The sequence below is a fragment of the Amblyomma maculatum genome, chromosome 11 (genome assembly GCF_055883805.1).
Source record: "Amblyomma maculatum isolate TAMU_Amacu chromosome 11, ASM5588380v1, whole genome shotgun sequence".
NCBI lineage: Eukaryota > Metazoa > Arthropoda > Arachnida > Ixodida > Ixodidae > Amblyomma > Amblyomma maculatum.
Window position 1 is genome coordinate 37,880,785 of NC_139354.1, and position 21,723 is coordinate 37,902,507.

General features: G+C 43.9%; 1 protein-coding gene and 1 pseudogene across 2 annotated transcripts in view; both read right to left on the reverse strand.

The window, feature by feature from the left end:
- disp (RND transporter family member dispatched) overlaps positions 1 to 21,723 on the reverse strand; it is a 269,223-nt gene that overhangs the window by 25,657 nt on the left and 221,843 nt on the right. For both annotated transcript variants that reach the window (XM_084584500.1, XM_084584499.1), the window contains exons 5-7: positions 8,438 to 8,665; positions 5,588 to 5,831; positions 1,439 to 1,683 (exon numbers count right to left, since the gene is read on the reverse strand). In XM_084584500.1, coding sequence (XP_084440626.1) covers positions 1,439 to 1,683; positions 5,588 to 5,831; positions 8,438 to 8,665 — 717 coding nt within the window. The remainder of the gene's footprint in view (positions 1 to 1,438; positions 1,684 to 5,587; positions 5,832 to 8,437; positions 8,666 to 21,723) is intronic.
- LOC146173539 (chromobox protein homolog 3 pseudogene) lies at positions 12,402 to 14,004 on the reverse strand (annotated as a pseudogene).

The following is a 21,723-nucleotide window of genomic DNA, read 5'->3' on the forward strand; positions in this document are numbered from 1 at the left end:
TGACATCAAATAGGTAAACAAAAACGCCCTTGTATTTCAAATGGATGGCTTTCAAAAATTAAAAACGAACTAGAGAGACAGAAATTAACACCAGATTTGAAAACAGCTCCTAAAAATTGATCAAATGTGAAATTTTGGACAACCAAGCTCTAATATTAACAAAAATGTTTTGCTTAGGACCATGTTTTATAGACAGAAAATGAGTGGATTCCACATACCTTATTCAGCTCCTTTTATTATAAAATTTGATTTCATATTTTTGCATCAAGACTTTGTAAGAGTTTCTTTTCCTCGCAACTGCAGAGTTTGAATGCCCAAGCTGATATTGCCTAGACTGTCTGGTGACTCATTCATTTATACACTGCTGTTTGTTGATCTGCAAAAGACCCAAATCCATTGTGTAATGTAAAGCCCAATTGCGGTTCTTCTTGTGGTCCGTTGACCGAATGACGAACTTTTTGAAACTCGCTCTGACGGCTTGGGACTCAGGTCTGCCCAACTCTCATAAAATGAACCCACGTGAACTCCAGTGAACTTTTGGAATTCAACTGAACACTCAAACTGAGCCACTAACCACTTTTGCAGGCTGAGGCGCTTGAAACTGGTTTTGCCCCAAAAAGGGTGCACCGAAGTTTGTGGAATCTTTTTCTAGCGGAGACAGCACTGTTGGACATAAGAAGCTCCTTTAAGTAGTCTAAAATTTGAAATTTAATGCCTCGTACTGCGCTCAACTCCTACCCCTAAACCAAGCAAATCCGCTAACCTGATCACATCTACCATCTTTCTGTTATCCTCAAATATGTTTGTCTTCCCTTTCAAGCTTTTATATGTCACGTCTATCATTTGCTGGATGAAACCATCTGACCATACCATTCTCTGTTTTTTATGCTTTTTATGTGTTTTTATTTCTTCTATATATACACTGTAGTGATAACGTGTTGCCTCTTGCACGCCTAATATTGTCGCCCACTATATTGTGCCCCTTGTGTAAACATTTACACTGCACTCTGTATTTAAAGAGTTTTTGTACAAATGTGACCTCAATTTGTGCTTTAATATTTTTTTATGCTGCTGTAACAGCACCAAGGGTGCCGGGCTTCATCAGGCTGCTTTTTGCAGCTTTTTTCTGTTGCCCCCTTTCTTCATTTTTAGAAGACAAATATAATTTGGACTGACTGACTGATTGATCAATCGATCAGACTAATTGATTGATCGATCGATCGATCACTCTGCTTTTTTGATATGTCAAGGAAAAAAAGCAAGGGGTGTCAGTACTGAAATGCAGGTCAGAGCATACAAATTAACTGTGCAATAAAACAAATGAACACCAAGAAATGGCAAGAAAGATGCGACACATGACAAAGGTAATTAAATGTGAATATAAGGGAAATAAATATAAAACACATAAACACATAAAAAACAGAACAATGATGATTACCTCCTTGACGTCAGCCGCAGTGATGTCCAGGCACGAAGAGCGGTTGTGAAGCAGTGCCACGAAGTGCGGGATGGACCACGACATGCAGCAGCGACGTGGACTGACACGCTCGCAGATGGAACGCAAGCTGGTCGGACGCCGGAGCGCCTCCATGTCTATCCGACAGATGGAGTGCAGAGCCTCCAGTGTGAACAGGTTGGCACCGGGGACCCTTGGTCCAAAGACCACATGGCCGTGACTCCGTGCTGCACCAAAACAACACAGTGACAACTTTCATGCCACAAACACAATAAGTCAAACCACACAAAAGTTTGTTGCCACAAGCTAATGAAGAAAATCAGTAACTGATACCGCATTTATTAATGTAATGATTCATTAATGAAAAACTGATGTCAGTTTGGGGGTAGGGTTCATTAACGCGAAAAAAAAACCTTTTTTTTTTTTAGTTGTCCATCCTCCTATCCATCAATCAATGGAAGCACGCGGTCAGCAGCAATCATGACGCCGGCTTTAGCATCGTTTGCTTTAAAAGGTGTTTACTGCTATCATGCATTCCAATAATTTTGTGGCAATGATTTTGTCGCACACCAAGCTCAATCGCGACACGCACTGCAAACCAGCAGGCTCGTGCAACCGGACAAGCCAAGCTAGTCGCTGCTGGCATTCCTGTTAAGGGCATTGGCACTCTGTTAAGTTCGCACCCCCACCCAACCTCACCACAAGAGCTTACGTCAAAAGGTACAGGGGTTGTCAAAAGTTCCCAGGTCATAGAGGCTGTTCCTGAGCAACATAGTCAGGCAGCTACGATGGCCCCAAATCTCAAAATATCTGTGGAGGGTAGGAGAAGCATTGTTCTAACCTCTGAGATAATTGATTGCTTTAATAGGATCTCAAAAGCAAAACCTGTGGCCTGGAAACTTTTGACTACCCCTGTACATACACACCATGATGTTATCGCAGCACAGCACCTTAGCGTGCTGCTGTCGGCTGCGACGGCACGTAAAGGATAGACGCACTAATGATTAATGTTTTTTTTTTAATTCTCAGTGGCAAAAGTGGGGGGTGGGTTCATTATGCGAGCAGGTGCATTACGCGAGTAAATATGGTACATACTTCAATGGCTGGCAAGGAAACAGAAAGAATGTCAAGTAGTAAACTGAGCGATAAGGACTTTTTATTTTTATTTGTTTGAATGGTTGCCTGCCTATTTGGTTAACCAATCAATTCACCACTTAGTTAAGCTGTGTTGTTTGCTTCACCATGTGATTGACCGATCATCAGTTTTCACAGGCCAAGCCACTATGCAGGCTATAAGGCATGGCCCAGCAGAGGGCCTTGGAGCCATAAATTCAGCAAATGCTAATGGTACACTACGCTACTGCAAGAATATGCATTTGTAATGAGATGCTGACTTGCTCTGTGGCCATTGGACGCATGTTCTAAAGGTGACCACTTATAACTGTAGGTTGATGATGTTGCTACATTAGGGCACGTCTTGTCTGCTGCCTCCTTCTCAGTCTACTACTACTGGTCCCTACCGTACACAGCCTCTGTTGCCTGTCTACAGTTACAGTGTAAAGTAGGATAGGGGTTCTCAGTCTTGTTAGTCTTGCTAAACCTCGATGGCTCTCGAAAGATTATGAGGAACGCTTCCACTTCGATGTCCACATCTTTCTTGATAGCATGCATGCAAAACAATGAGCGTGCAAGCACATATAACTCCTGAAGAAAGTGGCCAAATGTAATTAATAATCACTGGCTCTACAATGAAACATTCTGCCGCAGTGAAACTCGTATATGTTGAACTTCAAAGGGACTGCAAAAAAGTTTTCTACATAGAAAATTGCTAAAGATAATATTATCATCTGAAACCTTGAAGGGAACACACATTCAAACCCTGTTTCTTGCAGAAATGTACTGCCCATTTTTGGCAACACAATACTCGTTAAAATCTAACCTGTTTGCAACAAAGGCACTGCCTATCACAAGATGTCTAATCACGTTAGCAGTACACTATAACTGAGTTATCATTCATTTAAATTAAGGTATACTTAGCTTCCACAACACTTTCAACAATGAATCATACCAAGTGGGGTCCGTGACTTGGCTTCAATTGGTTAGGCCGACTTCAACATATGACAGCAATGCGACATGGAAAACAAATACAAGACACCTGCTTCCGTGTGCAGAAAATAGTAGAAGAGTGCAGTTAGCAGGAGTGCCACTTAAACAATTTGCAAAATTGCAGTTCAACATATAACCCGACTATCCTATACTTTTACATGGGATGTTCAAGATATGGGGAGTCTGTGCATTCAATATAGCCAATTTTGAAATACCTGGGCCTTACATGTAAAGGCTCGACTGCATAAGCAGTCACAGCGTGGTCAGTCCAAAAGGAAGTGATCAAATGGAGCTGTAGCATGGATGACAGGGAACCGTGACAGCCTAACAAGGAATCCATGAGTTGTGCATAACATACCCAGTGTTTGAGTGCCCTGCATTTAGTGGCAAAAGACAAATGCTGTGCAGTACTCTAGATTGCCTTGAACCACGCCTTCCGATACAGAGCAAACTTCGGACCGCAGTCACACCGATCCAAGCCCACAAGGCGTACAAAGGACTGTTTTGACGGCTGATAGCATTGTGCTCTTGCGACAAAGTGTGACTTGGCGACGAGCATGTCCTTAGCTGTGCCCCCATTCTTAAACATTTCCTTCAGCATCACCATGATTGGCCAAAACACCAGAAGTAACCATGGCAGATTCAAGCCACCGAATTTGCTTCCAGTAAAATGCTGAAAGCGGTGGTTCAGATCCCATTCAGGGTCATCAAAAGAGACATTTTCAAAGGGGACTCAAGCTAAAATTCTGACCCCCGATGTCCTTCTATACTCCCTTTTTAATCTTTTTCCCTTTTCCATCACCCCATTCCTCTCCATCAATGCAGAGTAGCCAACCGAAAAACGTCCTTCTGGTTAGGCCTCCTGCCTTCTCACTTCCTCTCGAGAGCTATATAAAACCCAGTTTGACACATAAGCGACATAGCAAGGAACTCTGGGAACACCAAGGAAGGCACTCAGGCAAAAAAGATACAGAAAAGAAGGATTATTAAAACTGTGCACGTCAATATAAAATGCATGCCTGCATTTGGAAAGCTTCAGGAAACAGCCAGTTTGTCCATGATGGTTTCGTCTAGGTTGCGGGGCTTAACATCCCAAAGCAACTCTGGGAATGAGTGTCAGCGTAGTGGAGGGCTCCGGAAATTTCGACTACGTGAAGTTATTTATGTGCACTGACATCGCACGGTATATGGCGCCCTACCTTTTGTCTACCTCGAAAAGCGACCAGCGGCCGCCATAGCTAGGACCGACCCTGTGTCCTCGGCATCAGCAGTCATGCACCCTAAGAACCAAGCCACCATAGCGGGGCGCAGTGTTTGTGAATAATTGGCGAATTCACAAGAGAAAATGTTTGCTGTTAAGGCTGCTGAGAAAGTTGTAGCCTTGTACACATTGATAAGTTAAATTGGAACTAAATAGTACAGTGAGCTGCAATCGAAGGAGTAACTTATAGTGTGTGGTTTATTTAATGCTTTTTTCCAATACTACATATCCCTCTAAACAAATCCAGCTTGTATATGATTATAACATATCCTTGTGACGCTGCGTATATAAAACAAAGAAATTGCTTAAATTGCAAGTTTTTCTGGAATGTCGTCCTCCACAAGAGCCTTTTAAAACACCACCTCCCCTCTTAAATTTTGGATGTATTAGTACAAGTTTTTGCAACACAGTCTTCAAGAATATTTAAATCCACATGGAAGCCCCTGTTTACAAGCCAAATTTTTTCTGTGAGGAGCTCAGTACGTTTGGTTTGGTTTCGTTTATGGGGTTTAACGTCCCAAAGCGACACACGCTATGATAGACACCGTAGTGGAGGGGTCCAGAATTTTCGACCACCTGGGGTTCTTTAATGTGCACTAACATCGAACAGCACACAAGTGCCTTGCTTTTTGCCCCCATTGAAAAGTTCTGCCTTTTTGTTATAGTACTTTTGTCAGTAGATAGTTTTCTAGGTGTTCACTTTTCCAATTTGTTTTTTTCTTTACTGCTTCGGCTTATCAGCCTGAACGAAAACAAAATCTTACAGGGGTCACTGCAGAAGTAGTGAGTCCTTTCGCGATTCTGCGCTGCCATTTCTTCTCGGCTCTTCCATAAGGTGCTGAGCCTCCGACGCGGCTTTCCGGGCTCCGACCGGGCATCCTGTGGGTCTTTCTTACGCTTGCGACCTTTAGATGATGGCGGACTTTGGACGAGTCGGCCGTACGAGCCCTCTTCCTCATCTGCAGGAGGAACTTCTGGCTGACTTGCGTTGGGTGCGAGGGTCGTCGGCTGCAAAAACAAAGGCCAGGGTTACGAACAACGAGAGAGCTGCAGGCAATTTCGTGACCACTCAGACAGCATCCGAGTGACAAAAACGATAGCAAGAGGAATAATTTATGTCATAATCATATCAGATTCCTAATGCACTCCCGTATGCAAGGCACCCATGTGCTGAAGACTGAAAGTCTGTTTTGATATTATGATTAGGAGCACTCGTTGACCTTACGCCCAGCTGTATAGTTGGATGAAATTCAAGTCAGCAGTAACAGCCACACATAATTCCCCTGTGACAAAAACTGATCCGGTGGTAAGGTTTTTCTAGTTACCTAAATAAAAATTAACCATCAAACCAAACTATAAACTCAAGAATACCTCAGGTTTGTTTATTACAGTAAAAAACTGATTCTGTTTACTGTTCAGCAGGATAATACACATGCTACTTACCACAGTCCATAGTTAGCAGCTGCCTCTTTTTTTTTTTTAATTCGTGTCCTAATGTAATAAAATTGTGTAACTACTAGCTCAAATTCATCTCCTCTCAAGCATATTTGGTGACTGATCCAACCAGAATATATTGCAACAACAAGTGGCAATTGATCTACTGACCATACTAATCCAATCATAAGTAGAAACATAATCAAGTCACTTTAGGAATGACGGTAAATGGCAAGATGACTAAATCGGCGAGGCGTGGCACTTTCCTTACTTTTGTTGAAGTTCGCACTCTGTAATGTACTGATTACCTTGAGAAAACACTCTTTCCAAGAACGTGAAGAGACAATTCAAACGTGCATTCTGGAAACATTACAGCTGATGAGGGAACAATGCCATCAGCTATGGCAAAATGCACTAGAGCCTACTATAAAGAGAAACATTTCAATAAATATTCAAGCGTCTCCTGCTATTTGTCCCTCACTATTCCCACTAACTGCACTACTAGTATGCTTTGATTCAGACTAAGACTGGCGATTGAATGCAAGCCAGTTGTTTCCTGTTCGCCCTTAAGCGTGTACACTCTACTTTATAAGTGCTTATTATATAGGTGCTCTAAGTGCTTTTGCTGGTATTCATGACAATTTCTGCGACAACTTCTGCCTCTCTCGTCTCTAGAATCTAGAAGACAGTCGGCTTATTGCGCTTGGTTAGATCAGGTCATTACGGTACGTCTCCATAGGAAATTCACCAATGGCTGCTCTGTCCACTTCCAGTGAGGCTCAGATAGTTGAGACTCCACAGTCTCACTCAATGTGACACTCAAAATGCCAGTGTTTAGTTACGCCTTGCTTGCTATGGCAATAATAAAACAAATGGCAACACACCTTAGGAAAAGAGTACCTGTAGTAAAACACACCTTCCATCTGGCTGCAGTGAAGCATTTATATGTGCACTACTCTCCCTGAAACTGGGCTCTCATAGAACAACACACACACCCAGGGTGCGCGTGACAAGTGGGACTACGATCGACAATGCCGAGGTAGCCACAGTCAGAACTGTTCTTGTGAACTGCTCCTATGATTTCAGAAGTTTTCGGAAGTGTCATTTTTACCGGATGTCAGTTCGATTTCCCCCCCATTTTGGTTCCAGCGTTTCCTCCAATCAGATGAGGGTGAAAATGACGCATCTGAAAAACGACACAAACTCTGAATATGCAGGCTCTGATGCGACGATGACAAGTCTGTGAAAACAGCTGGTTTTACACTTGATGAACACTTGGATGCTTCTACTGCTCTAATGAATGCCTCTACTCTAAGCAGAAACTTAACACGCGCAGCAGAAATTTTCTGATTGGTGAGATAGAGGGCTTGCACTTTTTGAGGGTGGACACAGTGTGGAAAGGTGGCTGGTCCTTTCAAAGGGCACTTGAGTTTTGCCACCGCGACTTTGCAATCTATTTCACCGCCGCTGTTTCGTTCCACTCCGGCGCGTGTTTTAAGGTAGAGAGTTGAGTTGGGGGGAGATTGGCGGATGGCACTTCTGGCGAATGGAGGTGGATGAGGTTCGTTTGTTTTGTGGGGTTTAATGTCCCAAAGCGACTCGAGCTATGAGATGGAGGGCTGCGAAAATTTGGACCACTATGGGGTTCTTTAACGCGCACTGACATCGCACAGCACACGGGCGCCTCGCTTTTCGCCACCATCGAAAAGCGGCCACCGTGGCTGGGATTCGGACCCGCATCCTTGGGCACAGTAGTCGAGCACCCTAACCACTGCACCGCCGTGGCGGGTAGAAGGTGGATAAGGGTGCCTTGTGGTAGAGCATCCGCCTCGCATACGGGAGGTACCGGGTTCGATCCCTGATGCCGCCGGTTATCTACCAGTTTTTCAATGGGTACAAGCTTTCCCCCGGCCTGGTGCTCGGCTCTTCTGTGGTGAAATGCTTGGGAAAAGGTGTCACGGCCACATAATGGGTTTTTTCCGCGTGAGGCGGAACTATTGTTGTCCGATGGCTGATCGGATCACTGCCACAGTGGGCAGGAGAGGAAGATCTCAAAGGTGACAGCGGGCAGTGCTGCTGGATGCCTCGCTCCCAGAAACTACACACTGTACCAACACTGTTTTACTGCAACACTGGCATAGCTTTTGCAACAAAACAATAGTGTGCGGCTTGTCTCTCACCTCCACACCCCCAGATGGCACCAGTGTCGATGGCGAAATGAAGGAGGCCCCATCAGATTGTGCTGATGCCCCCACAGTTGCTGTGGTAGTGGTGGAGGTCTTGGGCTTCCTCGAGATGCCCTGGGGCTCGGGGTACATGGACAGCATGCCCCCCCATGATGATGCCGTCTGGAGATTCTTCCAGGCAGCCAAACGTTGCGCCAGAATGGTACCTCGAGGCTCAAAGCCCTGCAACAAACAAACATCACGAAGTAAATAAAAATTTTACTTTCTTTGCTCAGATTAGTATCGATTAGGACTCATATAATCATTATTAGCCTGTCTTGCCTGCACAAGTACATCCAAATTTTCTTGTTTACTTTGAACAACTAGATTTGAATAAAACCTTTTAAATGCTATACAAGCCTTTTTTGTTTTAACATTTCCAATTTTCTTCTTTGCTGTCATTTTTTGCGAGTTTTGCCAGTATTATTTTGTTCCAACATCAGCTATGCTCATCAGCAATTGGCCTTATTATATGTGGAAGTGATCTGCCACTTTCCTACATAATTAACTTGAATTACATCCAAACTGAATACCATATTTTTCTTTGCCTCCTGTTTGAACTGACTTCTAAGTTATGCATGACTGGTAGTGACAGCTGTTCTTATCCTCACTGACTACCGACAGATGTCTTGTGAGCACAAGTCAACCCAAGATTTAGCAGCCCTACCGTGTCAGCCTTGCTGGTAATACTGTGCACACTATCATGGGCCATCGCGCGACAATATTTGTCACCGTGTCCTTACAGCACAGTAAAACAGAAGATGGTGCACATCTGGTGGTTGTATCCATTTTTAGAACTAATGCAGCAGAGCGCCAATTAAATAACCCTTCTAGCACACCATGTCTTTTCGTGTCAAGAATGACGGACTGCTGCACGAGATGGCATTCACGTAGTTGCTGGTGGCACTTCCAACCAACAAAACTATGCATGGCTGCCATTGTAGGCTGAAGGGCTTGTCCTGACATCGCTTTGAGTTCCACCATTTTTCATCTGCTTCTGCAAAAGGTGTTGTAATCGCATTTTTTCGTACATGAAAGATCAAAACACCACAATCATCAGGCCTACATCACATACTGTAGGATAAAGGATTCTCCCATATCACTCCAATTAATCCGGCCCTATGCCAGCTGCATTCACATAATCCCTGCAGACTTCCTAATCTCATCCACTCAACTTTCAGCTGGCCCCAACTACGATTGCCTTGCCTTAGAATCCAGCCAGTTACATGCAACGACCATTGGCTGGTCATTAAGATTCAAAAATAGAAGAGCCCCGCCAAGGTGGTGCAGTGGTTACGGCGCTGACTACTGTGCCCAAGGAAGCGGGATTAAATCCCGGCCTCGTCGGCTGCGTTTCGATGGAGCCGAAACGGGGTGGTGTCCGTGTGCTGTGCGATGTCAGTGCACGTTAAAGAACCCCAGGTGGCCGGATTTCCGGAGTCCTCCACTACGGCGTCTCTCGTAGCCCGAGTCGCTTTAGGACGTTAAACCCCACAAACTAATCCAAACCAAACCAAAAATAGAAGAGGCAGCAAAGTGGATGGGAAGTTAAATGTGAGCCAAAATATATTTGTATCAGTGTTTTAAAGTCGAATATGATGAAATAAAGTCACAACATGAGTTTGTTGTGCACAAACAGCACGATCATTCAGCTTTACTTTCTTGGGCATCTTTTTGCGCGCCAAACTTTTCCCAGAAGGTTTTTCATTTAACTAGGCTTTCTTGTGCCAGATAAATATGTGTCATTGGGCTTATCACCTTTCTTAATTATTCGGTGCAGTGGTCTTTCCTGTACTTCTGTGGAAAGTCCATAAGCTTAACTGTCAGTAGAGTAAGCACTACCACTGCTAGTTTCAGCATTTCTGTCACAGTAATAATAATAATCGGTTCACAGGAAAGGAAAAACAGAGTATTTGTCACACTTGTAGCTGTGGACACCTGAACCGCACTGTAAGGGAAGTGAGGAAGGTGGGAGTGAAAGTGGAAAGAGAGAAAGAAGAGCCGTAGTGGAGGGCTACAGAGTAATTGCTACCACCTAGGGATATTTAACGTGCGCCGATATCGCACAGCACATGGACACTTCTCCATTTCGCCTCCATTAAAACGCAGCTGTCGGCGGTAGAGATCAAACCCGGGCATCACTCAGTATAGTCTCCTTCACTGCCCTTCAATTATCCTTACCTTACAGTAGCTGTGGCTTTGCCTTATTCTTACAAACCTCCTAATGTATCTTGTCCCATAACACTGTCGAACTCTGCATAATTTTTACTAGACACACACCCATCTGCCTCATTCCTTTGTCTGCCTTACTTCTTTTTTCCCACCTAGACGACTGGCATTGTTTTCATCAAAAATGAAAAATCAAATAGCTCTGTTTGTCGCTGCTCTGCTTACTTTCCTCTAGAATCCATTGCCTTATCACAGTTGGTCAATGGTTTTTTGAGCTCCGCACTGCACTCCCTTCCCCATGCCATTTTCTTCTTGACCTCAGCAAAGACATCATTGACTCATGTTCGTTTCCTCAACCTTCTCGGCTCTTGTTCTAATTTTCTTTGGCATAGCTTACTGCACTCTTTGCAATCCGTCATTTCGTGAGATGTGGAACCTTCTGGGAAGTGCGAGGAAATCTACTTGCTACCTGGAAAGCTGGCGGAAAACAAATGCACACGAGTGATGTAGGCACAACGACATGCTTCTTCTACGATTCACCGATTGCGGATGCAAGGTGGCAGGTGTATACCTGACAGATGCCACCACGTGTCGCTAGCCCTTGCCACCATGATATACACGTGTGCAATAGAAGCTGGTAGCTTTAGGGCAGAAGAGCAAAAACATGAATTTGCATAATAATGGCAGAGTAAGCGAGGTAGATTTCAGTTCCTTTCAACTAATGCAACCACTAAGCAGGTTGCAAAAATGCAGACGTAATTAAGTGCCTTTGAATAGCAGTGTATCAGCAGGTTAAAATAAGTAAATTTGCATGCTTTCCATTGAACATCACTGGGACTCTTCAGATAGCAGCAAACCCTTGTTTGAGTGAGAACACATGCAAAGAAAATTAGAGGGTCTCTTTTATATCTCTTAAGAGGAGAATGGCAAAAGCCTACACTTCCTCTCCTATCATTTGGCTCTTTTCGACATTCGCTGCAGTGCCAAAATAATTTTTAAGCCAATGCATAACAAGAGTTTCAGAGCACCCAAGCCTAAGCACGAGCTTGCAAGATTTTTCACTGGTTCCAACCTTTATTCCTAACCTGCAAGACAGCTTTATAGTCTGCAATAATTTATACTTCATTCTTTCTCCAAGTACGAGCAGTTCTCCCAGGCACAACTTCACAGGCTAAATTTACACTTGGACCACAAACAGCATGCCAGCACAGAAATAGAATGGTCTCTTTGGCATTATGCACTTTTTATGGAAATAAGGATTTGAAATGGAATTGGTTACATTACCTGTTCATATCAGCACTCTTCAAATAAAGGATGTTACATTTTAATGTAAGCAACACATGCTTTCTGCGCCTGCCAAAGCCTTTCAAATAACTCAAAATGCAATAACCACGACCGGCTTTGCAATAACTAACCATAACCATCAGAGGGAGCAAGGTATGTTACGATTTGATGTGAACCATTCGCAGATGACATTAAATCCAAACGCTACAATATTTAATAAATAAAAATAAAGCCCATAACAGAACAGGTGTTTAGAACAGCATTTAATGACGCTGCCCACAGCCGGCAAAGTGATTTTGACAGCTGACAGGTCGAGGCACGCCTCAAAATAACGAGACTGCAACGAATTTTATTTTTGCCTCCAACAAATGAAGGTGAAACTTTTTTAATTTCCTGTTATTTTGTACATGAATACAAACCCGTGAAACACTCCAACTCAAAGCAATGAGGGGAAAAAAAAAAAAAAAAAAAAAAAGAAAACTTGTCGATGTACTCTTAAAGGGTTAACTCTCGAAAGCGCGACATTTTGCGACCCCGTTTGATATAGTTGTGGCGCATTCTTGGCGTTCAATTTCCATGAATAAAACAGCGGCTCCCATTCACGCTTCGCTAACTAAAGACGATTTCAGGGAACCAAAAAAAAAGAAAAAGCGGGGAGAAAAGCGGATCAACGCAAGTGCAACGCTGCTGGCAATTGCGTGGGAAAGAAAAGTGACAAATGGAAAAGGAAAGTGCAGCGCCAGCTGCAGGAATGGCAGAAATGGGGCGTCAAAAACACTCCGGACGGTTTCCACCGAACATATTGAGCCAACACAGTAACTACCGACAGAAGCACTTCACCCCAAGCTCTGATGCGCGCCAATCCAAAACGGCCTGACAATGGCACGACGTCCTGCGTGCATTTGGCTAAACATGGTTAGAGAAAAGATAGAACAAGACGAGGCTTCGTCTGCACATGAAAAGAAACGGCAGAAAATCGGAGTGTTCCCCGGGAGAGACGCCGCTGTCAACCGGACAGCTCACATGATGGCGTGGTGGAAATAAAAAAAAAAAAAAAAAAAAAAAAAAAAAGTTCGGCCGCAAAAAGTAACAAGGCGGCAGTGGAAGTGGGGGTACTCGCTCGCTAAGCCTTGGTCGATTTCTCGGCCTCTTCCTCGCGATTTCCGCAAGTGTCCCAGGTCAAACGCTCCTCGTAGAAGCGAATCACTACCTGCGGGCAACGCACGTTGGCCACTCGCGCGGGCACTATGTCCGCTTCGTCACAGTCCTTCCACTTGATGAGGAACATGAGCTCCCCTGACGAGTCGGTTGCCCCAATGATACGGTCCGGGTCCAGGCCCCGGTCGAAGCCACGTGGTTTAGCGTCGCCCTCGGCCTTCTTCTTCTTGCGGTTCGGCGCGTCGCTGTCGTCCTTCATCTTCTGCGCGGGCTGCGACTCCGCCTTTTGCTTGCGCTTTTCTTCGAACTGCGCTATCAGGCCCGGGCAGTCGAGGTTCTCCTCCGGCTCCCAGGTGTTTTCACTGTCCCCGTAGCCTTTCCACTTGAGTAGAAACTCAACTTTGCCCTGTCGCACGCGCCGGTCGAGAATCTTCTCGACGATGAATTCTTCAGGCTCGGCAGGCGTCCCGTCCTTGTGAGTGCGTTTCTTGTCCGTCCTCTTCCCTGTCTGTTCCATGGGCGAGAAATGGTAGCGCGCTGCACTCCGCCGCCGCTGCTGCTACCGCCGCCTGGTTGTGCAGGTTTATGCACGGGAGAGAGGGCACACCACCACAGTCGCGAGAAACACGTTGCTCACAGTCCTCGCGCGACAGTCAGCACAGACAACGAGCACCGGGCGACACGAAAGACACTGCGACAAAACAAAAGAAAAGCGCGCGTTCTCTACCGACTGGTGTCCGCACGCCGACTGTTCAACGAGGTGCCTAGGCCTAAAACCCAACGGCTAGTATTCGGAGCGTGGTTGGCGCGGTTTCACGCGTGGGGCGTTCTCCGTTGGTTTGCGCTAGGCGCAGCCCGGGCGAATCCGGTTTCGCGATGAGCGGATGGCGCGTTCGCTTCGTACCGCCCACTCCTCAGCACGGCGGTCAAAACAGAAGGAGGTAGCTAGAGGTAGCAGGAGAAAGCTGCCCCCTACAAAGGTGACGTCAAGCAACGTCGCTAAAGCCGAAATCGAAGCAGCGTTCGCACCAAACGACTCGAACGCGCTCCGCAAAACCGACTTTCGCGACTCTGAACCTAGAGGCCGCCACAGCACTACTCCTGCGGAGGTTATTGACTTTCGACCTTTAGAGGCGAACCGCTGAGGGTATCCATAGCTGATGGCGATAGAAATTAAATAATGTGAGAGAAAAAAATAAAAATAAAAAAGCGTTTAAGATCAGGCAACGACTACACGGAGGAAAGTAATGAGACTAGGAGCATACTAGAAGTAAAAGATGCTCCGACAAGGGTTGCACGGCATAACCAAGGCCCATCGCATAACTACAGTGGCGCTGAACAAAGAAATAAAAGTTGAAATAAGTTATCGGTGTTTTATTTGCTACGGTGTCTGCCAGCAGTAGGAGTAGCTTATGCCAGCGCGAACAAATTTGTTGACGCTACTGTTGAATGCGTACGAAAACGAAGTTCTGTTACAAAAACACGCTAGAAAATCCAGTCTCGTAGTCGGCGTTGTAGGCGAAAAATCACGAAAAGCGAGATTTTCATCAATATAGTTTTCAAAATTCCAGACTGGTTCTATTACATTCTGGAAGAATACCCTATAACCATGTTTTCCTCTTTTTTTTTTTAATGCCACAAATTAAAGCTCAGAAAGCCCCAGGGCCCCAGTACCACCATCAACCATCTCCGTCAGTGAACTGATATGCTCAAATTTCTAATATCTCATTTCTGCAGTACTGTCACCGCCTGGCCATTGTCAACCTCAAAGTCGATCCCCTTCGTGTATGAGGACAACAGTAGCTGACACGGCAACTGCCAACTCGGGTCTCTTGTTTCACATATCGGAGTCAGCCTGCCAGGACCCTTGCATTCCGAGTCAGACACGTACTTACGTTACCCCTACGCCATGCAGTCATGTTCACAGGGCCATGGTTAAAGAGAGGCTGTATATACATAGGTCGTATGGTAGCCTACGCTTAGAGCCGTTAGGCTCAGTTGAAGAGCAGTTCAGCTGCTCAACAGATGTTGAACCGTGAATTGAACGGCAGTCAGCTGCAGTTACACGGAACTTATCAATCTCCAAACCACGTCATTCCGCCACGTGCGAGCCATTTCGTGAATAAGAAAAAAAAAATGCTTCTTTTTCAGTAATGCAACAACTAGCGTGCAAATTCGTTCCAAGCTTAAACAATATGTTTACGCATTACATATAATACATGATACGCCTCCTGTAGGGCAGGAATGGCTTAACAGAGTTGCTCTTTCATTGCCTTAATCTCAACATATGACTGGGCACCCAGTAGAATTTTATAGTGTAATATGCATTTGTGCTGAGGCCTTTACTATATGTTGTGCAATATGTTTCCTATCAGCTAGTGGTTCAACAGCATTTTTGGAGTTTATTGCAGTGACGACACTTAAAGAATCTAGTTTATTGCAGTGACGAAACTTAAAGAATCTATGTAAATGATGCTATTTTTGATGTTCTCATCTATTATTTTCTCCACAGCAACACAAACAGCAAAGCATTCAGCAGTAAAAACTGATGCACACTGAAGCAGTCATATTGTTTTCTCTGTTTTCTACTGTACTTTGCACTAAATATAGTCTTTATAGTTTCAGAGCCACCTGTATAAAGTGCAATGTACTTGCTATGTTTTTCTTTTAGTGCCAGGCATCTTTGTAAGATATATGCGGTTATGCCGTGCATGTGTTTTCGGAAACTGTGTTAGTGTAATGTCGAAAACTGCAGAGAGGAAGTGGCTTATGCTTGGTTTGCTTTACGGGGTTTAACGTCCCCAAGCCACTCAGGCTATGAGAGATGCCGTAGAGGAGGGCTCCGGAAATTTCGTCCATCTGTGGCTCTTTAACGTGCACTGACATCGCAAAGCACACGAACGTATTGCTTTTTGCCTGCATCGAAAAGCGGCCGCCACGGCTGGGATTCGATCCATCATCCTTGGGCACAGCAGCTGAGCACCTTAACCGCTACTCCACCACGGCAGGACTAGTCTATGCCGAAACGTAACACTTGGCATTTCACTCATTATGTCCATGTCCTGGAATTTTTGTTCGAAGAGCAAGAGCAATGGCTTATCCAATAGGAGCTCGTTGTTAAGATTGTTCTGGATGGACACGTAGCACTTGGCATTTCACTCATTATGTCCATGTCCTGGAATTTTTGTTCGAAGAGCAAGAGCAATGGCTTATCCAATAGGAGCTCGTTGTTAAGATTGTTCTGGATGGACACGTAGCACTTGGCATTTCACTCATTATGTCCGCCGCCATGTCCTGGAATTTTTGTTCGAAGAGCAAGAGCAATATGGCTTATCCAATAGGAGCTTAGATTGTTCTGGATGGACATTCCGTGATTACAGAATAACGGAGATATTTTGGCTGAGAATGGATTTTAAGGATTCATGTACATGTTAGTGCGGTTCCATCTTCCAAGGCAGGCTCATTTGCTTCCACATAAAGGCTGGCTATTGGGGATGTTCTGTAAGCACTGGATGATAACCATAATCCAAGATAATTAATAGGGTCCAGTTGTTTTAAGTAGAATGATCTTGCTGAGCCATATACTATGCACCTGTAGACTAACCTGGACTGCACCACAGAGCGATAGATTTGCAAAAGGCATACTCGATCGGACCCCCACAGTTTTTGTGAGGGCACCTTTAGGACATTAAAGGCTTGGGCAGCTTTCTTTCTCAGATTGTTAATGAGTAGAAGGAATGTAAGTTTTTTGTCAAATGTGATGCCTAAAAGTTTATGTAACTGTTTCACTGGTAACAAAGTTTGGTTCAGGTATAGCGTGGGATCAATCTGTAATATTCATCTCAATGAAAACCCAACGGCTACTGTTTGTTTAGGGGAAAACTTAAATCCATTGCTGTATGCCCTGGTAGCTAGTTTATTTAATGTCATTTGTATTAGCCTCTTACATGCTGAAAGTGCATGCTATACGCAGGTCATCTACATAAACGGAATACATTATGGACTTTCGAATTACTTTAGCTGCGAAATTCGTTTTTGCTATGAAAAGTGTTGTGCTTAGATGATATGCATGCAGTTTTGTTTTGAGAAAGTCAGGGAGAAAACTGTGCCTAAATGTACTTAAAATGTACAGTTAGTCAGGAAGTCACTCAGGCAGTTCAGCATCCTGCCATGGATACCCAGATCGCTAGGTCGCAGAGGATATCGAACCTTCACGTGGTACGGTAGGCCTTCTCCAGGTTGGAGAACCCGATGCAGTGTTACAATTGTGGCCAAACACCTCCCAAATTCTGTTTTCAAGGCAGACAAGACGATCATTTCTTGAGGGTGATTTTTTAAAGCCACACTGATGTGTATCTAGAAGTTGCCAGGTTTTGAGAACGAAGGTGAGTCAGATGTTTACAATGCTTTCGAAGGATTTTAAGATACAGCTAGTAAGAGGTATTGGTCTGTAATTGCTAGGACTTGTGCGTGGGTTACCTTGTTTCGGAAAGGGTACTATTGCCACCTTTTTCCACGCTTCCGGTACTTTTCCAGCTAGTATCCATATCTTATTAAAGAATTTCAACTGTGCCTCTATGACAGTTGGAGAGAGATGGGTCAGCATTTCATAGTGCATACTGTCAGGGCCTGGAAGGGCTGGATTATCCAGGGATCAAAAGGTTCAAATGAACCGGGCCCTCCGTTCCCAGGAGCCCCTCGAGAGCTTGAAAAAAATTTTTGTCCGGAAAATAGTGAAATCATCTTCTTCCTGATTTTCCATGATTGAATGTAGAGCTTATGCACTGCAATGCCAAATAAAAGCTGTTCGTCTCATTGTGCACTTAATAACAAAACCACCTCATCTTTCGCCAGTCAAAGTACAAATTTTTGTACTTGCCCAAATAGATGAAGAAAAAAGTCCAAATAGTCATAACTGGTTCTAACCAGTTTTGGTTGGTTTAAACTGGTCCCAAATGGTACGCAAATGGCATAAACTGGTTTCAGATGCCTATGAGCTAGAAGTCAGTGGATCAACTGGAATCAAACAGGTTCTAACTAGCTTTCAGTTGGGAGTTAGCTCGTACCAGCTGGTAAACCAACTGACTCCTGTCATTACTGCGGTTGAAGCCTGTGTGTTTTATTGATCCGAGCACAAGCAGTGAAAACTGCGAGAAACATAATAAATTATTAGTTTTGAAGTGGAAGCTTCATTATGTCAGCCAGCTCAAGCCTTCAGCGTCAGTGTCGGTGAGTGCCTGAAAGAGCGCCAAACTCGGGCTTCTCCTTTCATGTGGGAGGGTGACATTAGAGCAAGCCCGCCATGATATTTGAATTCACGTTACCCCTATGCCACGGGCAGGAGCTGCCAACTCGGGTCGCTCCTTTCATATGGGAGGGTGATATCAGAATCAACCTGCCAGAATCCCTCGCATTCACGTTACCACTACGACACGCAGGCACGACCATACGGCTTGGTAAAAGTGGGAATTTATATGTGGGCTGGTAGCTTACGCTCTCACGTCATAGCCTTAAAGGCTGAGCTTAAGTGTCCCCAATAGCGTAGCACCCTACACTGAGAGGGCATGATATGGGAGTAATGTAGCAGGAAAAAGAAGCTTCCTCTTCCATCCAGGTTTAACCAGAGATAAACCACAGCTAACATTTAGATTATGGCTGTTTATTGCGGACAGCCGCTTCAGTAAATTGTAGCTTCTGTGAGTGGAGGCGCGAAATTCTCAGACAGGTCAACATCGAAGCTGCCATCGAGAAACCGAAGAAATGCTCCGAGCAAAATGCTCGAAAATGCTTATAGAAACGTAAATACCTATTCACTTGCTTAAAAGTGGAATTAAAAAAGCAGACATGCTATATGAACACATGCTAAAAAAGTTGGATTCCTGTAAAATATTTAAACATATTTTCTTGATTGAGTGAGTGGAGCGTAAGTGTCTACCCTGTAGTAGCTGCTTCTTGCTGGAATTAGCTGCATACCATATCTCGTAAGATGTAAATTTATTCTGTAAATTGAAAGCAGAAAAGGTGGGTGATACATGCAAGAGTGTGTCTTTCAATTTTAAAAGTGGGAATTATGCGCAAAATGTCAATACACTGCCTTTGTAAATATGGATAATAAGTGTAAATATATACTACTGATGAATTGACCATGTTAAAACTTTATATTTGTGCCAGTTGACTAACGGCATCCTTTTCTGCAGATGCCATCATTTCAAAAAGGTTTAGCTCCTGGCATTATGACAGCGTTCTGAGCAATAAACATTTGCCGTATTTTAAGGCAGCATATGAAACACAATATTGCAGTTTCTGTAGAAACACTGCCTTAGGCAAGCTTCAGTTCGTTCTGCTGGATGAATTCACAAAATTGTTATATTACTGGTAGCTAATTTACAGCAACAATTTGTGAACAGCTTAAAAACAAGATTCATCTCTACTTTGTCTGTTCTCACACGCAGCATATGGTCCTTCACTGTTGAATTAGCCGAGAAAATCACCACCCGAGAAGTTTATTTTCTGCGAATGTGCATTCTGACTATTGAGGGATTATGTTGTGTGCGCTGTCATTTCCTAGAATAGCTCAGTCTAGATACCAGCCTGTCCATGTGCTCTGCAGAAAAGTATATGTTCAGGCAATGTTCATAAATGGTTTGAATATTATTTGAGTAAATGTTATTTTCTCTGCAGGCATCTTAAAATGCATAGAGGTGGGTTGGGGTGTATGGTAGAGCATTATAGGGGCCCTCTTAATTTTTTTTGAACTTGGTTCTCATCACTGTTAATCTGGCCCTGGGGCCTAGTGCTATTTTTTTACCAGAGTATAGCACTCTGTTTAGCTCTTGTAATGTTATAAGCTCACTGTAGTTGTCATTGATGCCTGCCCCAAAAGAAAGTTTTTGCTTTTTGCTATTGCTTTATGCTTTTGAAATGTATGAGTGCAGTTAGATGAGCTTGAACCTCTGGAATATTGCTCATCCAAAATGTTGGACTGCTCTTTTAATGTTGTTTGTGTTCCAGGTGCCTTTAACATAGCAAATATGTAAGGGGTATAATCTCCAGTGACCTTTCGAACCTGTTCCCACATTTCCTGTGAGAGCATTGAGCTGTTTGTAGACATAATTTTTGCCATGAGGTAGTCTCTGCCTTTTTTCCGGACATGCCGTACTCTGACTCTAGCTTTTCTAAAGTTAACCAAATTCCCTGCAGTTGGGAATCTATGAAGGATGCCCCAAGCTTTGTTTTGCTGTTTTTTGTTTTGCTAATTTACATGCCTCTGTCCACCATACCTGGTGTTTTTTTTTTTTTTCTTGTGTGTTGAGATGTTTGCAGGATGGGTACTAGAGCTGCTCATATTACAATGTATATAGCAAACCTTTCATTTATTTTTTCTGTAGTGAATTCTTTGAAGTATTCTTTCTCTCATGAAGCTGACCAATTGGCAAGGTGAAGTTTCCAACACCGTGACCTTGTTGAGATGATGGTTATAGAGGATGATAAGTTTAAAATGGCGGGTAAATGGTCATTCCCTCTCAGGTCATCTAAAACATCCCCAATTAAAATATAGCTGAAAATATGGTGATGCAAAGACTAGCTAGATCAAGGCAGCTCATTTTTCCAAGCTGGGGCAGCAATATTTAGGCTTTCCTGTCTTCCACAAGTATATGTGGTTTGATATTATAAAATCTATAATTTGACCTCTTGTGTCAGTACGTTCACTTACCCAAAAAGAGGAGTGCCCGTTAAAATCTCAAACTACCACGTATAGCTCTAGTAGTTGTTTAGTAACTTCACTTAAATCAGACTGTAAATGTTAGGTGTAGTGGTAAGTATGCAGAGCAAATTGTTGTTGTTTTGCGGCTAACTATGGTTACTGCAAACTGCCTCAAGGTTTGTTTTTAATGGTATTTCTCTTGTAGAGGTGTCACTTTGTGTTATGATTGCAATGCCTCCTGGGAATCTTTAGCCGGTCCTCGATCTCTTCAGCAGGTTTCATATTTTTTAAGGATATTTGTGTTCAGTGGGCCAAGGTTTGTTTCATGGAGGCATACAGCTGTAGACGCTACTGATTTAATCATATCTGTAATATGTCCATATAATTTTCAAGTAAACCTCTACAATGCCAGTGTATTATGTAAATTGAGGTGTTTTGGAGATTAAAAGAAGTTATTTAGTTTCCAGTGGTGTTGCTTGCAGTTTTTCCTTTTCTTCTAAGGAGCTTTGCTGCCCCTGCAACAAAGCCGTATGTATTAGGGGTGATGTCCATCACCTCTCTAGAGGTGCTGGAGGTTAGGTGTGGTGAGGCTATGGAGGAAATTGGTTGAGGCCTCCCTGTAAGGGGAAACCTTGCGGGCTCTCGACTGAATGGTTGGCAGGCCCTCTTTTGGAGCTGGCAGCCTTGGCTGCGTTTGCCCGGTGTGGATTGGATGGCTCTACCGTAGGGTCCGTAGACGCCGTGATATGTGCCAGGTTGCAGTCTAGTGTCCGCCCCTACATGCCATGTCCGCATAGTTTGTTTTTGTGGTGAACACATTTTTGCCAGTCATTTTCTTACCTCTGCGAAGCACATATATTTTCTTTGGTCCTGACTGCGATAATGTTTTTTTTTCTTTCAGGTTTGATAAGTTCTGGAATATGAT